Source organism: Engystomops pustulosus, chromosome 4, assembly GCF_040894005.1.
Source record: "Engystomops pustulosus chromosome 4, aEngPut4.maternal, whole genome shotgun sequence".
Taxonomy (NCBI): Eukaryota; Metazoa; Chordata; class Amphibia; order Anura; family Leptodactylidae; genus Engystomops; species Engystomops pustulosus.
This window is the reverse complement of record NC_092414.1, coordinates 207,736,972-207,759,381: the sequence shown is the minus strand read 5'-3', so window position 1 is coordinate 207,759,381 and position 22,410 is coordinate 207,736,972. Positions and strand designations below refer to the sequence as shown.

General features: G+C 42.5%; 1 protein-coding gene across 1 annotated transcript in view; it reads left to right on the top strand.

The window, feature by feature from the left end:
• Positions 1 to 11,731: 11,731 nt before the first annotated feature.
• Positions 11,732 to 22,410, top strand: part of LOC140128230 (venom factor-like) — a 41,954-nt gene continuing 31,275 nt past the window's right edge. The window contains exons 1-9 of the mRNA XM_072149782.1: positions 11,732 to 11,805; positions 15,797 to 15,983; positions 16,070 to 16,232; positions 16,454 to 16,524; positions 17,514 to 17,608; positions 19,654 to 19,736; positions 19,822 to 19,909; positions 20,862 to 20,964; positions 21,172 to 21,292. Coding sequence (XP_072005883.1) covers positions 11,744 to 11,805; positions 15,797 to 15,983; positions 16,070 to 16,232; positions 16,454 to 16,524; positions 17,514 to 17,608; positions 19,654 to 19,736; positions 19,822 to 19,909; positions 20,862 to 20,964; positions 21,172 to 21,292 — 973 coding nt within the window. The 5' untranslated portion in view covers positions 11,732 to 11,743. The remainder of the gene's footprint in view (positions 11,806 to 15,796; positions 15,984 to 16,069; positions 16,233 to 16,453; positions 16,525 to 17,513; positions 17,609 to 19,653; positions 19,737 to 19,821; positions 19,910 to 20,861; positions 20,965 to 21,171; positions 21,293 to 22,410) is intronic.

The window sequence follows — 22,410 nt, the reverse complement described above, 5'->3', positions numbered from 1 at the left end:
GACACAAGAGCTTACAGTCTATGAGGATGAGGGGGTGACACAAGAGCTTACAGTCTATGAGGATGAGGGGGTGACACAAGAGCTTACAGTCTATGAGGATGAGGGAGTGACACAAGAGCTTACAGTCTATGAGGATGAGGGGGTGACACAAGAGCTTACAGTCTATGTGGATGAGGGGGGGACACAAGAGCTTACAGTCTATGAGGATGAGGGGGTGACACAAGAGCTTACAGTCTATAAGGATGAGGGGTGACACAAGAGCTTACAGTCTATGAGGATGAGGCGGGACACAAGAGCTTACAGTCTATGAGGATGAGGGGGGACACAAGAGCTTACAGTCTATGAGGATGAGGGGGTGACACAAGAGCTTACAGTCTATGAGGATGAGGGGGGTGACACAAGAGCTTACAGTCTATGAGGATGAGAGGGACACAAGAGCTTACAGTCTATGAGGATGAGGGGGGACACAAGAGCTTACAGTCTATGAGGATGAGGGGGTGACACAAGAGCTTACAGTCTATGAGGATGAGGGGGGTGACACAAGAGCTTACAGTCTATGAGGATGAGAGGGACACAAGAGCTTACAGTCTGTGAGGATGAGGGGGACACAAGAGCTTACAGTCTATGAGGATGAGGGGGTGACACAAGAGCTTACAGTCTATGAGGATGAGGGGATGACAGAAGAGCTTACAGTCTATGAGGATGAGGGGGTGACACAAGAGCTTACAGTCTATGAGAATGAAGGGGTGACACAAGAGCTTATAGTCTATGAGGATGAGGGAGTGACACAAGAGCTTACAGTGTATGAGGATGAGGGGGTGACACAAGAGCTTACAGTCTATGAGGATGAGGGGGTGACACAAGAGCTTACAGTCTATGAGGATGAGGGGGGACACAAGAGCTTACAGTCTATGAGGATGAGGGAGTGACACAAGAGCTTACAGTCTATGAGGATGAGAGGGACACAAGAGCTTACAGTCTATGAGGATGAGGGGGTGACACAAGAGCTTACAGTCTATGAGGATGAGAGGGGTGACACAAGAGCTTACAGTCTATGAGGATGAGAGGGACACAAGAGCTTACAGTCTGTGAGGATGAGGGGGACACAAGAGCTTACAGTCTATGAGGATGAGGGGGTGACACAAGAGCTTACAGTCTATGAGGATGAGGGGATGACACAAGAGCTTACAGTCTATGAGGATGAGGGGGTGACACAAGAGCTTACAGTCTATGAGAATGAAGGGGTGACACAAGAGCTTATAGTCTATGAGGATGAGGGAGTGACACAAGAGCTTACAGTCTATGAGGATGAGGGGGTGACACAAGAGCTTACAGTCTATGTGGATGAGGGGGGGACACCAGAGCTTACAGTCTATGAGGATGAGGGGGTGACAAAAGAGCTTACAGTCTATGAGGATGAGGGGTGACACAAGAGCTTACAGTCTATGAGGATGAGGGGGTGACACAAGAGCTTACAGTCTATGAGGATGAGAGGGAAACAAGAGCTTACAGTTTATGAGGATGAGGGGGTGACACAAGAGCTTACAGTCTATGAGGATGAGGGGGGTGACACAAGAGCTTACAGTCTATGAGGATGAGGGGGTGACACAAGAGCTTACAGTCTATGAGGATGAGAGGGTGACACAAGAGCTTACAGTCTATGAGGATGAGGGGGTGACACAAGAGCTTACAGTCTATGAGGATGAGGGGGGTGACACAAGAGCTTACAGTCTATGAGGATGAGATGGACACAAGAGCTTACAGTCTATGAGGATGAGGGGGACACAAGAGCTTACAGTCTATGAGGATGAGGGGGTGACACAAGAGCTTACAGTCTATGAGGTTGAGGGGATGACACAATAGCTTACAGTCTATGAGGATGAGGGGGTGACACAAGAGCTTACAGTCTATGAGAATGAAGGGGTGACACAAGAGCTTATAGTCTATGAGGATGAGGGAGTGACACAAGAGCTTACAGTCTATGAGGATGAGGAGGTGACACAAGAGCTTACAGTCTATGAGGATGAGGGGGTGACACAAGAGCTTACAGTCTATGTGGATGAGGGGGGGACACAAGAGCTTACAGTCTATGAGGATGAGGGGGTGACACAAGAGCTTACAGTCTATGAGGATGAGGGGTGACACAAGAGCTTACAGTCTATGAGGATGAGGGGGTGACACAAGAGCTTACAGTCTATGAGGATGAGGGGGGACACAAGAGCTTACAGTCTATGAGGATGAGGGGGTGACACAAGAGCTTACAGTCTATGAGGATGAGGGGTTGACACAAGAGCTTACAGTCTATGAGGATGAGAGGGACACAAGAGCTTACAGTCTATGAGGATGAGGGGGGACACAAGAGCTTACAGTCTATGAGGATGAGGGGGTGACACAAGAGCTTACAGTCTATGAGGATGAGGGGGGTGACACAAGAGCTTACAGTCTATGAGGATGAGAGGGACACAAGAGCTTACAGTCTGTGAGGATGAGGGGGACACAAGAGCTTACAGTCTATGAGGATGAGGGGGTGACACAAGAGCTTACAGTCTATGAGGATGAGGGGATGACACAAGAGCTTACAGTCTATGAGGATGAGGGGGTGACACAAGAGCTTACAGTCTATGAGGATGAGGGGTGACACAAGAGCTTACAGTCTATGAGGATGAGGGGGTGACACAAGAGCTTACAGTCTATGAGGATGAGGGGTGACACAAGAGCTTACAGTCTATGAGGATGAGGGAGTGACACAAGAGCTTACAGTCTATGAGAATGAGAGGGACACAAGAGCTTACAGTTTATGAGGATGAGGGGGTGACACAAGAGCTTACAGTCTATGAGGATGAGAGGGACACAAGAGCTTACAGTCTATGAGGATGAGGGGGTGACACAAGAGCTTACAGTCTATGAGGATGAGAGGGGACACGAGCTTACAATGTATGAGGATGAGGGGGTGACACAAGAGCTTATAGTCTATGAGGATGAGGGGGTGACACAAGAGCTTACAGTCTATGAGGATGAGGGGGTGACACAAGAGCTTACAGTCTATGAGGATGAGAGGGGACACGAGCTTACAATGTATGAGGATGAGGGGGTGACACAGGAGCTTACAGTCTATGAGGATGAGAGGGGACACGAGCTTACACTGTATGAGGATGAGGGGGTGACACAGGAGCTTACAGTCTATGAGGATGAGGGGGTGACACAAGAGCTTACAGTCTATGAGGATGAGGGGATGACACAAGAGCTTACAGTCTATGAAGATGAGAGGGTGACACAAGAGCTTACAGTCTATGAGGATGAGGGGGTGACACAAGAGCTTACAGTCTATGAGGATGAGGGGGTGACACAAGAGCTTACAGTCTATGAGGATGAGGGGATGACACAAGAGCTTACAGTCTATGAAGATGAGGGGGTGACACAAGAGCTTACAGTCTATGAGGATGAGGGGGTGACACAAGAGCTTACAGTCTATGAGGATGAGGCGGTGACACAAGAGCTTACAGTCTATGAGGATGAGGGGGTGACACAAGAGCTTACAGTCTATGAGGATGAGGGGGAGACACAAAAGCTTACAGTCTATGAGGATGAGGGGGGACAAGAGCTTACAGTCTATGAGGGGGTGACACAAGAGATTACAGTCTATGAGGATGAGGGGGTGACACAAGAACTTACAGTCTATGAGGGGGTGACAAGAGCTTACAGTCTATGAGGATAAGGGGGGACAAGAGCTTACAGTCTATGAGGATGAGGGGGATATAAGAGGTATAAGAGCTTGTATAATGGTCAGGCACTCTTTATAAGGGAACAATATACAATAATTTAATAAATTAAATGGCATGGGTTGGACGATAGACTGATATGAGAGAAGAGAAGAGAGATAGATGGGTGCAGCATTATGAAAAACCTTGTGGATGAGGGTTATTATTTTAAACTGCATTCGAAAGGAGACGGGCAGCCAGTGCAGTGACTGGCACAGACTGGAGGCATACGTGTAGTGTTTGGTCTGAAAGACGAGCCTGGCTGCTGCATTAAGAATAGATTGTAGAGGAGAAAGTTTAGTGAGTGGAAGACTGATTAGTAGGGAGTTACAGTAGTCTAGGCGAGAGTGAATCAGAGCAACAATTAGTGTTTTAGAGGTTTTAATTGTAGGAAAGTGAATGAGCAAGAAAATGAATATGTGTTCTAAAGGAGAAGTTCGGAGTCGAGCACAACCCCAAGACTGCAGACCTGCTGCCTCGGGGTAATAGTGATCCCTCAAACAGACAAAATTTGAGATATCAAGGTTGGGTCGGTTAGTAGATGGTGAAAATAGAAGAAGTTCAGTCTTAGAAAAATTAAGCTTTAAGAAGAGAGAGGACATGATGTTAGAGATGACAAAGAGACCATCTCTACTGTGTTAGGCTCCAGGGGTAGTGGACCCACTGGACCACTGCGGACGATGCGTAAGCCAACATCTAGGACCAGAGTCTATGTGGCACCCTGTTTTCACCAGAGCTCACCGCAAAGCGGGTTGGACTTGCCGCAGAATGGTACCACCAGGTCGTTCCACAGGAGCTTGTCCATGGTGGAAGCCAAGGCGAGGTACAGACTCGGTAGGTAGGTTCGTGCTCGAGGAAAGGCAGGAGGTCAAGACAGGCGACAAAGGTTCAGGATCAGAGGCAGAGCAGAAGGTCAGGCCTTGCAGGGGAGAAGCTTAAATGGGAACAGGTCAGGGATTACAACAAGAGATCAATAAACAGCTAAACGGCAAAGGAACAAACTTTCTTGAAGGCTTAAAGCACAAAGATCTGGGAGGGGATGCTGGGAGAAGCCAGGTTTTTTTTAGCATTTCCTGAAAAGGGCCAGCACCAATCAGCGGTGCGCTGGCCCTTTAAATCTTCTAAAGCCAGCACTCAAGCGCCCTAGGAAAGCATGCACACGGTCAACGGACAGAGGCAGTAAATGGGACAGGTAAGCAACTGCAGCGGGGGGGTTGGGGCACACAGAGGATGACGGGTGAGCCCACGACCCGAGATATGGGTCACGGGAGCACTCGTGACATTCTGCAGTAAGGCAGGGGTGATGTTATGTGCAGAAGTATATACCTGGGTATCATCAGCAAAGAGATGATACAGGATACCAAATCTGCTCATGGTTTGTCCCATGGGGCAGTATAGAGAGAGAAGAGGACCTAGGACTGAGCCCTGAGGAACCCCGACAGAGATAGGAACAGAAGAAGAGAAAGATCCAGAAAAGGAGACACTGAAAGTGCTGTCAAAGAGATAGGCAGAAAACAACAAGAGTGCAGAGTCCTTTAGGCCAATGGAGCAAAGCCTCCTGCCAATAGAGGATATCATTTATAAATGTGACTAATCCTTAACAGGTCACTTTACAGTTAAAGAGTCATTACAATTTATTTTTACAAAAACCAATAATTACAACTGTCCCCAGGCAGTTACAGGCCTGTAACAGTGACCCCTTAGTGGCCAAAATAGTAACAATGCCCCTTTGTTGGCCAAATAATAGACATAATAGTGATTTCATAATAGCCAACATAGTAAGACTGGCACCCATAGCCGCCATTGAGAAGGCTTCTTTGAATTCTCCCTGGTCCTCCTTTCTGACTTCAAAAAGAAAAGAAAAAAAGACCAGTTGGTCGCAATCCCCGCGACTACATCTATATAGTCCATACATCAACACAATAACATCTTCATTTCTGCCCACACCGGAAAACACTGAAAGCAAGGGCAAAGGCCCCTCTTTGTTTTCGTTCTGAACATGTCCTCTACAATCTCACAGGTCCCTAGAATAAAATTCACATAAACCTGTAATTTCAATATTTTACTCAATTGAATACATATCTATACACTAAAGTCATGTACAGCCGCAGTAGATGAATGACCTTGTTGTGTAACATCCCCTGGAACCTCTACAGAATCTATTATCTCAGGGTCCACTGCCAGTGAATACACATTAAGCAATCCTTTAAAAAAAACTTACAAACTGAGGAAAATGGAACAAACTGCTGGATGTAACCTTGATGTGTGGTGTGGGTCCAAAGTTTTTAGTATGAATGTTTTCTGAGGATAAACCATAGTAATGGCAGTAATTGGAGTATTTAAAGTCTCTCAGCTTAAAAAAGTCTAAAAAACATTAAAAAAACATTTCAAACAACTCAACGTTATACCCCAATTCCTTCAGTATACCTTTAGCAATCCCTGGAGGTAATTATATGTAGGAATGAGTATCTCTGCCCAGCCAGGAATATCCAGTAAATGGCACACAATGGGTCCAGGTTGTAGGCCATAGACCCTCTGGACCACTGCTGGAGATGGTACTAGCTGACACCTGGGACCAGAGTCTAAGTGGCACCTGGTCTTCACCAGAGCCCCCCGCAAAGCGGGATGGACTTGATGCGGCGTGGTATTACCAGGTTGTTCCAAATTACTAAATTTGCAGAGGTTGAAGTGGGAATCACTCTCCAAATCTAACATCTGGAGAAGTTGGCACTGCATCTCAGGGTAGGAGGACTCCAGCAGGTTAAATCTATCCAAGAACTTCTGCTCCTGCTCCAGGTCTGTCAGAAGATTCCGCTTTATACTCTGAATGGCTTCCTCTTTAAACTTTCCCATTTGGTGAAGATGAGTGACATTCCCCAGCAGATACTCTCGATTTGTATTCTTGAGTCATACATGGTGAGCAGATCTTGTATCCTATTTATCCCAGAAGGGAAATAACTAGAAATATGAAACCTACATCATAATTTCATAAAAATAAAATTTACCAAGATCAATAAAATATAAACGGTAAACATAGCCCCACACTCGGGAGACTCCAAAATAATTTTCCTGATATCACTTCAGATATCGACATGGTCTAAGGCCTAAGATTAGTCACCAAGGTTTAAAGACACAAAAGACTGAGGGAACTTTGGATGCCTTTTCCTATGATCCTATGGAGGGAATGTAGATCCAGGAGAAAGGTCATTGTGTAATATACTGCCCAGGAACATGAAACATCTCAAGTTTTCCTTCATCTGCTCCACATTTTTCTTTCCTAAAAAATATAACAATCTCGAAATCACTTCAAAGTCAAAGTTTTAAAACCATATAAAGTGACACGTGTCAGATTTGGAAAAACTGGGTTGTGCCATAAGGGCCAAACTGGCTAAGGGGTTATAGATCCAGAACATCTTCCATTGTTCTAAAGTAAGATGAATAGGATACATTAATTTGTTCAACAGGAATTATGGAGAAATAATCCATAGAACACTGATGTCGGATGGCAGCGCATGTAGTGACACCATTGAGGTGGCCATTTAATTACATAGATAACAAAAGATCACCCAGAGGTAGAAAATAATTGAAAAAACTTCCTTGGTAGCCATAAAAGGTCTTACATCTATGCTTAATAGAGGAGAAATACCATTGAATGGCTTCTAGAATGGTAAGGATAAAATCAATGTTTCTTGTATTCCTTGTCTTGACTAGAGAGTCAGATTGTGTATGTATGCACTATACGGAGATAAGTGGATTTATTTTAGGAATCTCTGTGGATTTACTGCTAAAATACTTAATGAGAGACTCATCTTCAGGGAAAAGACAGGTAAGTCAGTCTCCTCCCACTTCACCGCTGCTAAGGAGGATTTCTTTTTTTTTTTTTTTTAACAAAATTTTATTGTGTTTTCCAAAGTATAACAAGGTTTAACATAACAGTTTTAAAGCCCAATGGGCCACCATGCATTATAACAAATGAGCATTGCTTGTAATACAGCAAGAATTTACATATCACAATACACTTGCCAGATATATATGTTCATTTGTTTCAGTCCTACTGAAAACCCACTGTCACAGGCCGGGGGGTCAGTAAGATCGCAAGAACTTGAATGATTTATTCCTTAGTTGGCCCTGGGGGCCGTACTGTAGTCTGGTTAGTGACATATATTGTAGTATTGTAAATAGTATTCGTAAACCTTTTAAACCGATAGACAAATAAGACATAACCTATAACTTATAACAGGCCTAAAGTATTAATGTGTTGGGTGTCAATCTTGGTAGTGTGAGCTCTGCGTCCACTTATCCCATTGCATTTGGAACATTTTAAGTTTGTTTGTCTGAATAGCAATAGCTTTTTCATATCCACAAATCTTGTTAACTTGGCTAATCACCTCATTTAACCCTGGACATGCTGGTTCTTTCCAGTGTCTTGTAAGTACCATTTTTGTGGCAAGAAGTATATGGGCAGATATGGTCCTGTCCTTAAGTGGTAATTCTTTTAAGTTCATTAGAAGCAGAGCTGTCGCGGGGGAGAAAACTATGTTATTTATGCTGAGGCTTTGAAGTAAATCAAAAGATTGTTTCCATAAACCTTGAATCTTGGGACAAGACCATAAGGTGTGTACCAGGGTACCCCTTTGTCCGCAGATGCGCCAGCATCCTGGGGGGGAAGAGGGGAATATTTTGCTTAACCTGGCAGGGGTAAAGTACCACCTCATATGAGTTTTTATAATTGCTTCTATGTGGGAGATACTGCGAAATGTGCTATGTATCATTGTTAGAGTTTGTTGCCATTGAGATGGTGAGAATATAGAGTCGAGGTCTTTTTCCCATGCTTGCATGTGTGGAAGTTTCCCCATTGTGGTCTTATTTTCTAGACAATTGTAGAAAAAAGTTATTCCCCTTTTCTCCAGGTTTCTATTTTCTAGCCAGGACTGCACCTGTTCATTAATGGATAAAAGTTTGTTTAGCTTATTTTGTAAGTAGTTTCGGATTTTAAGGTAATTAAATACTTCCACTTGAGGAATTTCGAGGATTTCTGACAAGTAGCTTCAGAGCTGTAAATGCCATAACTCTGAAAGTGAACCTGTCATCAAGAACAGACACTATAAACCTTACTCACTGCCCATTGTGACTTTGTTGAAAAGTGCAGCACAGGTGTCCCAGCTAAAATCTGCCCACTCCCACCAGTAAAATTGGTCACCAAACTTTTTCTGTCTTTGTATATGTTGGTCCTGCCCGCTGGTGAGTGGCCCTGACCACCACTGCATGGTCCTGCCCACCAGTTTTCCACACACTGCTAAATTCACCAGCATTCTGCTATTTGCAGAGACACAGAACTAGTAAAAAGAGGGAGGTACGGTTCACTGGAGAAAATTTGACTCTTCTGATCAGAAGTTGACTCATGTCTAGTCATGAGAATATCAGAAAAATGGCTGTAATTAAGGTACAGAGCCTCAGTGGCAGATCATTTTAGGTGATATGGGGAGGACTTTTAATCCTTTACCAGCAGGTATTACAGGTGTGAGGGGTAAATTCTAGCCAGCATTCTCTCTTTAAAGGAGATTCACCTATGACCATTTGGTAAAAGTCATGAAATCTGAGTTACACTTTAAGAGTCTTTAAAAACCAAGCCAATTTGACTTTTTAACAAGGGATTTAAGACTGACTTCATCTCTTCACCTTTCTGATGAAATATTCATTTGGGCAAGGAAGTGTTGATCATTAGAGCAATTCACATTTGTGAACCATTCTGTATATAGTGCTCGATGTATGTTGGTGTCCACAATTTTTGAAAAGGTCTAATTATTTTCTTATTGTTCAGTATAAACTCTACATTGAGGAGCACTTAAGTGTCACGTAGTTCTGCTTGAGTTATCTTGAGTCTTGAGTTGATAATTATAATAATAAATATATTTATTTGTTCATTAAACTAATATTATACTTATTTTGACATCACTTATTAGTTCATCCTCTTTAAAAAGTACATCCTTAAATTCTACACTATGGGGGTTATTTATCATTCGTTTTCCGTGGGTATCATGGCGTAGAAAACGTCACTAAATATTCGCCTTGAGGTTTTTTGGAACTTTTCACTGCTAAAAAGTCACACAGGACTATTTCTCAAATGTTTCTGAAAAAAAGACAGTAAGTAGAGCACAAGAACATTTATTTACAGACCAAAGCCACTTTAATCTGGGTTAATTAATATCATTTATATGGGTTGAGTAGCTCCAATGACAGACATAGAACTGTACCACAGAGCCGCCTAGTGACAAATTGACCCTAAATGTCTGTTATTTTAAAAACAGACCTTTTATATCCTGTTGTGTTACCTATCAACAAATAGATTTTTTGCTCTACAAGTTTGTGTTTTAAGACAATGGGGCAGATTTACTTACCCGGTCCAGTCGTGATCCAGCGGCGCGTTCTCCGATGCTGATTCGGGTTCTGCCAGGATTCACTAAGGTCGTGTGCCCGATGTCCACCTTCTCCATCTGGGTGATGTGAGTGCTATTCTTGCAACACAAGTTTTTTTTTTTAATTCCACGGTTTTTCCGAATCCGACGGGTTTTCCAAAGGCCACTCCCCCTGATTTGTGTTGCGTGAAAGCCGGTGCCGATGCGCCACAATACGATCGCGTGAGCCATATTCCCGGGGAAATTCGGCACAAATCGGAAAAATTTGGGAAACCCGACAAAAATGCGCGATTCGGACCCTTAATAAATGAGCCCCAATGTTTTTCCAGCTATATTTTTTCTTTTCACTTGTTTAAATGCCAGCATTTCAATATTCTCTTTGTGGTGATCATCAAGAACGTGGAGGGCTTGAATGTCATGCTAAAACTGTATCTGTTTTTCTATCTGATTCACATTGCATTTATTTCATCTACCATATACATACACGTCTTCAAATGGATGTTATTAGAAAAAATGTTCATGTGTGAAGATAATTTCCCATAAATGTAGTCATAAGGGACCAGATGTATCACTTGGGTTTTTTTTCTTGTTTTTGTGCCTTTTCATCTTGTTGCACTGTTTTTGTGCCAGTTTTGCTCCTAACCACCAAACTAACTGCAGCACCGTGTTTTCCTCACTAATCCTACCAATCCAGATGTTTTGCTGCGCCTAATAAACATTCATTATTAGCGACTTTTTCATTCATGTTTAGCGACTTTACAAATATGGCAAAAATCACTACCAAATTTATCAAGACCAACTGCTCTTCAGAAGGACACGTGCGCCAAAAATAAAAACATTTTGTGATAAATGCAAAAAAGCAATATTATGCAACTAACCTAGAAAAAAACACCAACTCCAACAACATACATAGATTAACTTGATAAATGCAGACAACCAAGTGAAAGACAAATTGTAATGATAAATGACCCCCTATGTGTTATAGGTGAGATAGAGCTGGAATGTCATTGTGTTTAATATCCATCTCAACTCTGATCTGTCTCATCTCTTTTTCTATGTGTAAGATAGTAATACAATGGTCAGACGCTAAATAAAAGTGTAGATAAACCTGCACCCTCAAAATCTAAGCACATTGTCAGAATCTCACAGCACTGAGGGATCACGAAGTGTCTCCTTAGAGAGGCCCCACCCACATTTTGGAATCTTACACTGACCATCACTGATTATCTTTATTGTGTAAACATCACAATTTTACAATTTGAAAATTTTCAAGGACAAACCCCTTTAAGGTAAAATGACATGGTGCTGATCACGATGCGGCTCCCTGGTACAGATCTGGTCTCGGGTCCTTCTTACTTTACATTGCTGCCTATGATATTTTGTTTGGAGATCATGGACCCTGAATGTCCTTTACGACCTATGATATGACTGACACAATCTGTGTGTATTTTGCTATTGTTGGCAAATCCTGTAAGTTTTTTCTGTAAATGATTGAATGTTTGCTGTGTCTGTCCTATAAATGATATAAAGTCCTGCTGCCAAAATCCTTCATAGTATCCTGGACCCAGCATGGGGTGCAGACTTCTGTGCGTCACCCTGCTTGCCCTGCTGGCTGGGTGCTATGGACAACCGTGAGTACAGAGAGTTTCTATTCCTTTACGTCAGGGGGTTATTTATCAGGACTTGTAGCCCTTAAATAATTGCAATTTCGGGCGCATGGTCAGAAAATGCAACTATTTCCCCCTTTACTCCACCTCCATGCCAAGGGGTGTGAAGGGGTGTGGAGGGGGCGTGTCTAGTGAGGTAGTAGGCGGGCACAGAACGTTCCTGCCCCTTTCCTGTGCACCCGCTGTACCCTGTGCTAGTTCAATCCTGAATGGATGAAGGATTAGGCTCTAAAGTTATTGATGGGCACAGTCACCCGTGCAGCTGTCCAGCGGATACACCAAGAGGCTGGAACCTTCTGATATATTTGGCACGCCAAAGGGGAGGAGATTAAATCATATTCTGTCGCCAGTTACACTGACTCCCCATTACTTCCTGTTACTCCAGCACTTCCCCTTCCCTCTTCCTTCTGTAATCTCTAGGTAGAAGCACACAGTGGGATGGGGGGAAGGTGAGACAGTGTAACAGCCTAGGAAACCGGAGCACAGAGGGGTATACCCTTTACTGCTCATTAGCAGAATTTTAAAAGTGGATTTATGAGTAAGTGTCCCTGGTTTATTCATGCTTGATCTCCATGGTAGATTTCCTTTTACAGGTAGAAAGCTGCATCTACTATACAGCTTTTATACATTTACTGTAGTTCTATGAAAAGGTCATCAAAATGTTATAGTCTGTAGCACCCGATGGAGGAGTACAGATTAATATCATAATTGAATGTTATCCTCCATCTACAGCATAGGGGTAACATGCTGATCAGATGGAGTATAAGCGTTAGGACCAGGAACGTACACAGATATAAAAGGGCGCCATAGCAAAATCTAGTATGGACCCTCCACTCCGGGAGTTTTTTATTATGTTAAATTATTTTTTCAAATGTAATGAACTATCCTCATACAAGCATTTGTAAGGGAATTGTTTACAATTGTTTTTAAACCGCATTTATTACATTTATATATATATCGATGTATATTTACATACCGTCCGACAAAAGGACATGAGATTCCTGAGGCCGACATCCTGATAAGTACCTGAACAGAGGTTTGATTTACAGAAGAAACTAGAGTGGAATTAGAATTTGAACATCAGGAAAGCTTTGAGTTTCAACGAATGTATTGTCCATCACATATATGGACAATGTGCAGCATAATGGGGTTCATTTACTAAGGGCCCGATTCACGTTTTCCCGACTTGTTACCCGAATATTTCCGATTTGCGCCAATTTCCCCTGTATTGCCCCGGGATTTTGGCGCACGCGATTGGATTGTGGCGCATCGGCGCCGGCATGCACGTGACGGAAATTGGGGGGCGTGGCCGAACGAAAACCTGACGGATTCGGAAAAACCTCCGCATTTAAAAAAAAAAATGTGTAGCGAAAATTGCACTTACCTTCACTCAGCCCGGCTCGGTGAACTCCAGTACGTTCCGATGATCTTCAGCGCAGCAGTGCTACCTGGTGGACGGCGGAGGAACTACCTTAATAAATCCCAGCCAGACCCGAATCCAGTGCAGAGAACGCGCCGCTGGATCGCGAATGGACCGGGTAAGTAAATCTGCCCCAATATGTATATAATGGTGCACATCCTCCACTTTTTGGTTTGTCTGGTCAGATGCTATGGCTCCTACCACTGTAGTTACGCCCCTGGTCTGGTGGCTGACAGTACTCGGTGTGAACAAACACTAGGTTTAGACTGGGGTGCCTGGTCTGTGTCCAAGGTATTTATATCTTCTGGCATATGGCATAATTTTTTTGCATGTTGCATAAAAGGTGTGAAATACACGGCACTATCTCCCGTGGTGCAATTGCTCATTGCATAATATTTTATTCGGTTGACCTTACCCTTTAATTAGTGTAAACTACACTGCATTTTCTGCCTGAGTGTAATTGATTGTTAAATAATATTATAACGTGGATAAGTAGAAATAAGAAGGCGGCACTCACCAGGTAAATCTTCTTTTATTAAACACCCGTGGGCAGGGAGGTGTGACAAGGCATCATTCACGGCGACGGTCCGTTTCGCGCAGTCCTGCGCTTTCTCTAGCCGTGTCGGCTAGAGAAAGCGCAGGACTGCGCGAAACGGCCCGTCGCCGTGAATGATGCCTTGTCACACCTCCCTGCCCACGGGTGTTTAATAAAAGAAGATTTACCTGGTGAGTGCCGCCGTCTTATTTCTACTTATCCACGTTGAAACATTGTTCTGACATCTGGTTGAGCACCACCGTGATATCTTTGCTTCTATCCAGTGAAGCTACACATGCTCTTGCCTCCTCATCTGTACGTACGGGCTCGGTAGTGCCAGCGGATTCCTTTCCCGGGGGGGAATTCCATCACCCCGCTACTTTGTTGCAATTCTCTTAAATAATATTATGTTTGCGAACACCTTGTTCTTTAGGTAGTATTATATAGGAAAGGTGAAAAAGAAAGATAAAAATCTCTCATATTGGGGGAGGGGGTATGTCAAGTACACATTTTTCAGTGGTTGTGTTTAAAAACTGCTCACTGGATACAATACAATAGAACTTTATTTATCCTGTAGACATGTCTTTGTACAGTGCAGCTCTGGTGCAAACATTCAAACAACACAACAGATTCCCCACAGCCACCGGAAAATGAGTACCTGACATACACAACCCCCATATGAGCGTTTTTTTTTCTTTCTTTTACACCTTTCCTACCTAATGTTAACTAAAGGAGAAGGTGATCCCCAGTATAATATTACTCAACAATCAGGTGCACTCAGGCAGAAAATGCAGTGTATTTTATACTAATTAGTGTAAGGTTTCCCCAATAAAATATTATGCAATGAGCAGTTGCACCAAGGCAGATAGTATGGTGTATTTTGCCATATTAATAGAGTACAATTGACATTTAAATAATATCTTAAGGGGGTCACCTTCCAATTTAGTTTCTTTTAAATCCACAACTTCATCCTATGGACTTCATTTGACATTTGAGTGATACCTTGAGGGAGTCAACTTCCAATTTAGTTATTTTGAAATCCACCACTCTTTCTTGTTGGGTGCAATTGACATTTATATAACATTTGGGGCAATCTTCCTCTTACCCACTGCTGTTCTTATAGCGTGCAATTGAAATTATAAAGACATCTTTAGGGATTACCTTCCACTTTGGTTACTGTGAAATACGCTGCACTACCTTCCTGGGTGCAATTGATTGTCGTATAATATATTTAGAGTCTGACAGTTTTTACTGTCCTGGGGCACAGTGACTTTTAGATACTGGGGCTTTGTGACTATTGGCTACTGAGGACACTCTGACTATTTGCCACTGGGGGCCCTGTGACTATACACTTATGTGGGCTTTGTGACTTTCTCATTCCCAAAAAGGACAAGATTCTGCATCATACAGTGATGAAAATTCTCCAAAAGCCTTAATATAGGATGTTTAACATTCAGTTCAAAACAAATAAAATCAGATCAATTTTAATGTTTTGAAAATTCTGCGAAGTTTGTCTGTTCTCATGTATTCACTCAGCACTTACCTGTCTGTTCCCCTTTGTCTCTATATATTTAATAGTGTGTACCTTGTAGACCTGCTCTGATTGTTACCCATTATTCCTGTCCTCCCTATTGTCCTCCTTCCTGTATTCAGTCTCGGTTGTGTGTGTGTTTGTGTGCATGCTGGGATTGTTAGTTCACCAAGTTTTACTTGCAGTAATCTTTTTGTTAGGGGGGGTCCAAATGTAGTACACCAGACCATTGTATCCCTTAGTCCTTTCCCCTGCTTTGTAGATAGGTCTTCGTGTTCAGAGAGCTGTCAGGCCCGGAACTAACAGGGTGAGCTGACCATCACGCACAAAGTTAACGTAAAAGGGCTGTATGTTGTGAAATGGAGGTCGATATGATTTACATTTATGCCTCCTTGTTGTTATGATAGTTACTCATCACCGGTGGTGGTCCGGAGGGGTTTGGCTGATGTCCTTCTTGTCTCTGTGATAGGTGCACTCTCATTACACCCAGCGTGTTACACCGGGACAGTGATGAAACCATCGTCTTAGATGGACACAACGCGGCTTTTGATGCTGATGTTGAGATTCAGGACTTTCCAAAGAGAAATTTACAATTATCAAAGCAGAAAATCTCCCTAAATGATGACAACAATTTCCTGGGCAGCGCTACAGTCCGGGTAAGGTCATCACACAGTTATCTATCCATCCTGAATCTCAGCCTTACTAGAGTGTTTCTTACTTTCCGTTTTCCTTTTCTTTTCAGATTCCATCTAAAGTTTTAGCTAAAGATCCAAAATCCAAACAATACGTCTATGTGACTGTGACGTCTCCCGTGTGCAGCCTGGAGAAGGTCGTCCTGCTGGGCCATCAAAGTGGATACGCCTTCATTCAGACCGACAAGACCATCTACACCCCGGGGTCTAATGGTATTACTATGAGGTTATGGCCATGAACTGTCCAGCTCCATGGACTTATTATAAATGCTGAGACTCAAAATGTGATCCATCAACTTATAAGAGGTTTCCTACACGGCAGGAACTCCGATCTTGGCAAATCTGTTGATGGAAAACAAACTGAACAAACTGTTCTTTTTTCAGCGCTCCTTTCCTCAACAGTTGATCAAATTATCTTCCTATTCTTTTCCTAGTTCTCTACCATGTCTTCTCCATGGACGACATGATGTCTCCTGTGAATAGACCAATGGTCATAGAATTTCTGGTAAGACAATTTATTAGAAATCAAAGTAAATAATTATCACTATCACTCAGATGAGAAACAGAGAGGCAACATATATTTACCTTATCTCCAAACTACATCGATATCAAGATAATACACGAAATACCAGACCGCAGAATCATAGACAAAAAATATATATTTCTTTCAAGTTGAGGTCTTTACTGTCACAAGTCTCTTCATTTCTAGACCCGACCCCAAAAATAATCAGACCACAAAATTAAAACACAAAATTAAGCAAATTTGACTTTAAACTGTCAATTAATCCAGAACCCAGATAAAATCCCATGAATTCAGACTTTAAAATAAGATCAAAAAAGTAATACACCTCCATAAAGGAAATCTACCACCAGGATGAATCTCATACTAACCTACTTTGTATTGAAGCCAATGCTGATTATTCCAAAATGCTGCCCGGATAATACTGACACTTATGGAAACTTATAGCCTGGAAACAAAAATTTCAAATATGATAAAACATCAACGGTAGAAAAACAGTTGATGCCGATTTGAGACGGGGCGGATTTCCCGAAGGAAAGAGGAAAAACCTTGACCAGTTTTGTACCAATCCATAAGCCTAGGAGAAGGGAGAAAAACTATGGGGCAGATTTATCAAGCTGCCTAAAAGTCAGAATATTCTCAGTTGCCCATGGCAACCAATCACAGCCCCCCTTTAAAATATTCATGAGCACTGGTAAAATGAAAGCTGAGCTGTGATTGGTTCCCATGGGTAACTAGGAATATTCTGACTCTCAGACAGCTTGATAAATCTGCCCCTATATCTTCAATATAAGGGTCTTATCCCCAGAGAAGTCTCCGATTAAACCTCATTTAATCAGTGTGGTCTGGTGCTCATCAGTGTATTAGACAATTTCCATAATTGCTCAAATATTAAAGTTATTACCTAGTTTAGGAGTCACCTGTTCCCACCCAATACATTCATGTTTCTTCCTCCTTCATTTTCCTCTGTACAGTCGCCTGAAGATACCATTGTCAAGAGAGATATTGTTGAATCTACAGGAGAATCTGGAATCATTTCCTTCTATTACACACTCCCACAACTACTGAGGTAATAATCACATTTTATACTGAAATGGCGGCCATCTTGAAAGCTGTCATATACTGTAGGATCAGGGGGAAGATTTTCAAATGGGAAAGAGGCAACATATCAAAGAATTGTCTCAGAATTTTGAGATTTACAATATTTCTAGTGGTTCAACACAAAGATTCTCCACGGATTCTCATGCGAGCCTGTAACAATTGCATCCACCACATTCAGATGTGTGTTCAGCACCATGGACAACTCATTCAATTCCTGTGCATCACAGGGAACGTTCTTAGTTGTTCTTGCAACTTTCTGTGATCTCAGATGCTAACTTGTTCCATATGGCAGGTTTCAAGATTGAGGCAATATTCCAGACATATTCTAAAAGATAAGCTCCCTTACTCAGAGAAACCCTGCTAACTTTATGAATATTCAATGTGAGCTTTCTTGTCCTCCTCCCACAACCCCACTTAAATGTGCCCTCGGGAATACCTGCTATGTGTGTGAAATAAGCTGTATTCAGCTCATGCCCTCTTTCTTACCAAATCTTTAGACCTGCCGGTCATCACAAAAACATGGATCCAGAAGGATGACACTGCCTCCCCCGCTGTTTTTTCTTATGGTGGCTTACATTTCTCTCCTTCCTTCATAGATAGGGAATTAAAGAGCGGTAGGAATATTCCTCTCTCCACAGTGCCCTTTCCATGTCAATCCCCTAGTGCCCTCTTCCACCTTCTTTATTTTTAAATTATTTATTTATTTGAAATAACATCAAAACTAAGAAAAATAATAAAGAAACCATCCTTACTTTTGAGTCCATACAATCAGACTTTTATATCCTTCTGGCTCACCATAATAATTCCTAGACCACTTTTCTTTTTGGCTTCCTCATTTTTTATCTAATGGGATTCCATCCCTTAACATTGAAAACTTTAACCCTATTAACACCCACATCCCTCTTCTCTCTCTCCATTTCTAACTACTTAGGACTCTCCCAATTCTCCTAGTCACAAGGAGGAAAATATCATCTACTTATCTACTTAGTCATTTCTCGACCATCTTCAATACCTTATTTTACAAATTCTTCCTTCCCGCTCTCATAACATAACTGCCAAGACAGTGAAGAAGTGTGAGCCCTTTGCTTCCCACAACCTCTGTCCCTACCTATTTGCCTGCTCTGCTGCTTCCCAAAATGCCCAATTTATCAAACTCCAATAATGTTTTTTCACAGCGTTTAACGCCGAACAGAAAGTAGCGCCCAAAGTGTAAAATGGCACTTTTTTGCCATTTTGAAAAATAAAAAAATTCAATAAAAAGTGATCAAAAGGCCATACAGTCAAAAACATAGAAGCATTGAAATTGTCATCAAAATTTGCAAAAAATGACATCACCCACAGCTCCATACATCGAAGTATGAAAAAGTTATTAGAGTCAGAAGATGGCAAAACATTTTTTTGTTTTTGTGCAGGAGGTTTTAATTTTTGTATGTATGAAAACATTATAAAACCTATACAAATTTGTTATCCCCGTGATCGCACCGACCCAAAGAATAAGGCAGACCAGTCTTTTGGGGCGCACAGTGAAAACTGTAAAATCCAAGCCCACAAGAAAACGCCGCAAATGCGTTTTTTCACCAATTCCACTGCATTTAGATTTTTGATTCTGCTTCCCAGTACACGGCATGGAATGATAAAAACAATCACTACGAAGAGCAATTTGTTACGCAGAAAACAAGCTCTTTACATTGAAAAGTAAAAAAGATATAGATTTCTGAAGGTGGGGAGTGAAAAATGGAAAAGCAAAAATGAAAAAGGGCCTCGGCGGAAAGGGGCTGTCCATGGACTTCATCACTGTTTTTTCTCAAGCACTGACAGTCGTATGGGGGGTGTTGACTATTTTCCTGTGTCTTTTCATTCCTTTGAGAAAATTACCTAATGCAAAAGATTTAGCTACGTTATATGTTGACTCCATTCAGTCTACTTAGACTGTCAGTGATATTTAAGATGGTGACGTACAGCACCTTGTACTGGGCTCATAAAATATTATTCCGTATTACTCTCCCCCCGCAGTGTGGGTGTATGGACCATATCGGTGAGAAGTAAAGACTCTTTTCAGCTAATTTACTCCACAGGCTTCGAGGTGAAGGATTATGGTAAGAGGATATCACTACGGCTCATGTTGATGATATCAGTTCACAGTATAAGGATCTGTAACTATTTCCCCTCTTTCCCATACAGTACTTCCCATATTTGAAATTCAGCTGATTCCGGAGAAGGAATATTTCTATGTTGATGATCCTGAATTTTTAGTGGATATTAAAGCCAAGTAAGTACTCGACCAGTGTGAATGGAGACAAATGGGGATGTGATTTTATAATAAAAGGGAAACCATCCCACAAAAACAAGAATATCAGAGATTTTATTCCACCTAGCGACATCAATCCACAATCTCTGTAACCCAAAGACTTTCCCACAGGCATCAAGTGAAGTTTTTAGGCAACAAACTGAAAAAAAAACTAAAAATCCACTTTTTACTTTCTACTGAATGTTGGTCAGTAAACCTGAGCAGCGAAACAGCAGCAGAGAACAGGCAAATTCTGTCCATATGCCATTATCAGCAATACCATAGTGGCTCTGTAGAACATGGGTCGGACTACTCTGTGCACGTAATGGGTCGTATAAACGCCAACAACTTCCACTGGCTTGGAAATAAATTTATTTATGGAACTACTGTATTAAAACCATACTGTTCTGTAAATAAATTCATTTAGCGACAGAGCCTCAGTGGCCCCTTTGCAGTGAACTCACGTGGCAGCATTAAAAATTCAAGAACTAAAACTCCTGTTATTTAAAATATTTTCTAGCTTATCACACCAAACAGCCCCCTCATGGTTATTTTATATAAGCCCCCCTCACACCATATGGATTCCTTATGTACAGCCTTATGTTGGCCCCCACCAGCAGCTCTGGGCCCCAGCACTTACCCAGATATGCCCAGTGCTGGTGCCGGCCCTGCAAGTGATTTCCTGGATTATTTGTTTGTAGTCTGTAGTGGCTAGAAATCCATCCCCGTATGTCTGCAGCTTTAGGTACCATGAATGTTCAAAACTATTACCAGATCCTTGGCTAAATTTTTTGCAAATCTTCACTCAGTTTTGGGTGCATGCCAATTTCTGGGCAGAATATAATTTGTAATTGTATTGTATCACATGACTTACAACGCATTATTCCTCCTTAGTGCAAGTACTTGAGATTTAAGGCTTTTCCTTTCATACCAGGTCCCTCTATGGAAGGCATGTGGATGGCATGGCCTTCGTGATATTTGGGGTGGAGAAAGATGATACAAGGACCAGTCTACCAGACACCCTGAGACAGATTTCAGTAGGAAAATTATATTTCTTATTGTCATGAACACATATTTCTTGGAGTAATATAAGGATCGAAGTTTTATTTTCAGATTTTTAAATATAATACTCCCCTTTTGAGACCTGCAATCCTCTATTTTATGTTTGTGTTCTCAGTTTTTCCTCTTCCACCGTTTATATTTGTCTTCGTTTTCTTTACTTTTACTATTTTTCTTTCCATTAGATTCGTGATGGAGAAGGACAGGCTGTACTGAAGAGAGAAGATCTTGTTAGGAGTTTTACAAATCCTGATGACTTGTTGCGGCACAGCTTATACATGTCTGTTACTCTCGTCACTGATGCTGGTGAGTTCTACCACTGTGAGGAACACTTTTTCTCCTATCTGTAACCTCACATGTTTGTCCATCTTGGAGCATTCAATGGTCTGTATATTGTATATATTTCACTCAACACGCCTGCAATGATATCACATTGGGGCACATTTACTAAGGGTCCGCAGCCGCGAATCCGTCGGGTTTTTCCCGAATATTTCCTCTTTGCGCTGTATTTCACGGAATTGTGGCGCACGCGAACGATTTTTGTCGCAATCGCACCGACTTTCGCGCGACAGAAATCGGGGGGCGTGGCCACCGGACAACCCGAAGGATTCGGAAAAACCGCAGAATTTAAAAAGCCATTTGTGTCGCAAGATCAAGCACTCACATACACCAGAAAAAAGCAGGTGAACTCCAGCGGACCTCGGCGCAGCAGCGACACCTGGTGAATATCGGCGCACGGACCTTAGTGAATCCCAGCAGAACCCGAATCAGCGTCGGAGAACCCACCGCTGGATCGCGACTGGACCGGGTAAGTAAATGTGCCTCATTATGTTAATATTAAAATTTCTCTTTTGCTACGCTCGGCTCCAAATCCCATGATGTCTCAGAATAGCTAAACACAGCTAGCTACAGACAGTAGCATCTCTGCTTTCTGGGGAGACATTGGGGCACATTTACTTACTCGGTCCAGTCGCGATCCAGCGACGGGTTCTCCGGCGCTGATTCGGGTTCTGCCGGGATTCACTAAGGTCCGTGCGCCGATATTCACCAGGTGTCGCTGCTGCGCCAAGGTCCGCCGGAGTTCCCCTGCTTTTTTCTGGTGTATGTGAGTGCTTGATCTTGCGACACAAATGGCTTTTTAAATTCCGCGATTTTTCCGAATCCTTCGGGTTGTCCGGTGGCCACGCCCCCGATTTCTGTCGCGTGAAAATCGGCGCGATTGCGCCAAAAATCGATCGCATGCGCCACAATCCCGTGAAATACAGCGCAAAGCAGAAATATTCGGGAAAAACCCGACGGATTCGCGGCTGCGGACCCTTAGTAAATGTGCCCCCATTGTGGTAGTAGCCATCCTCAAAAGTTGAAAACACATGGCGCTCACTGGACTACTTCTTTACGTAACTGGTAAATGGGATCCATAAACA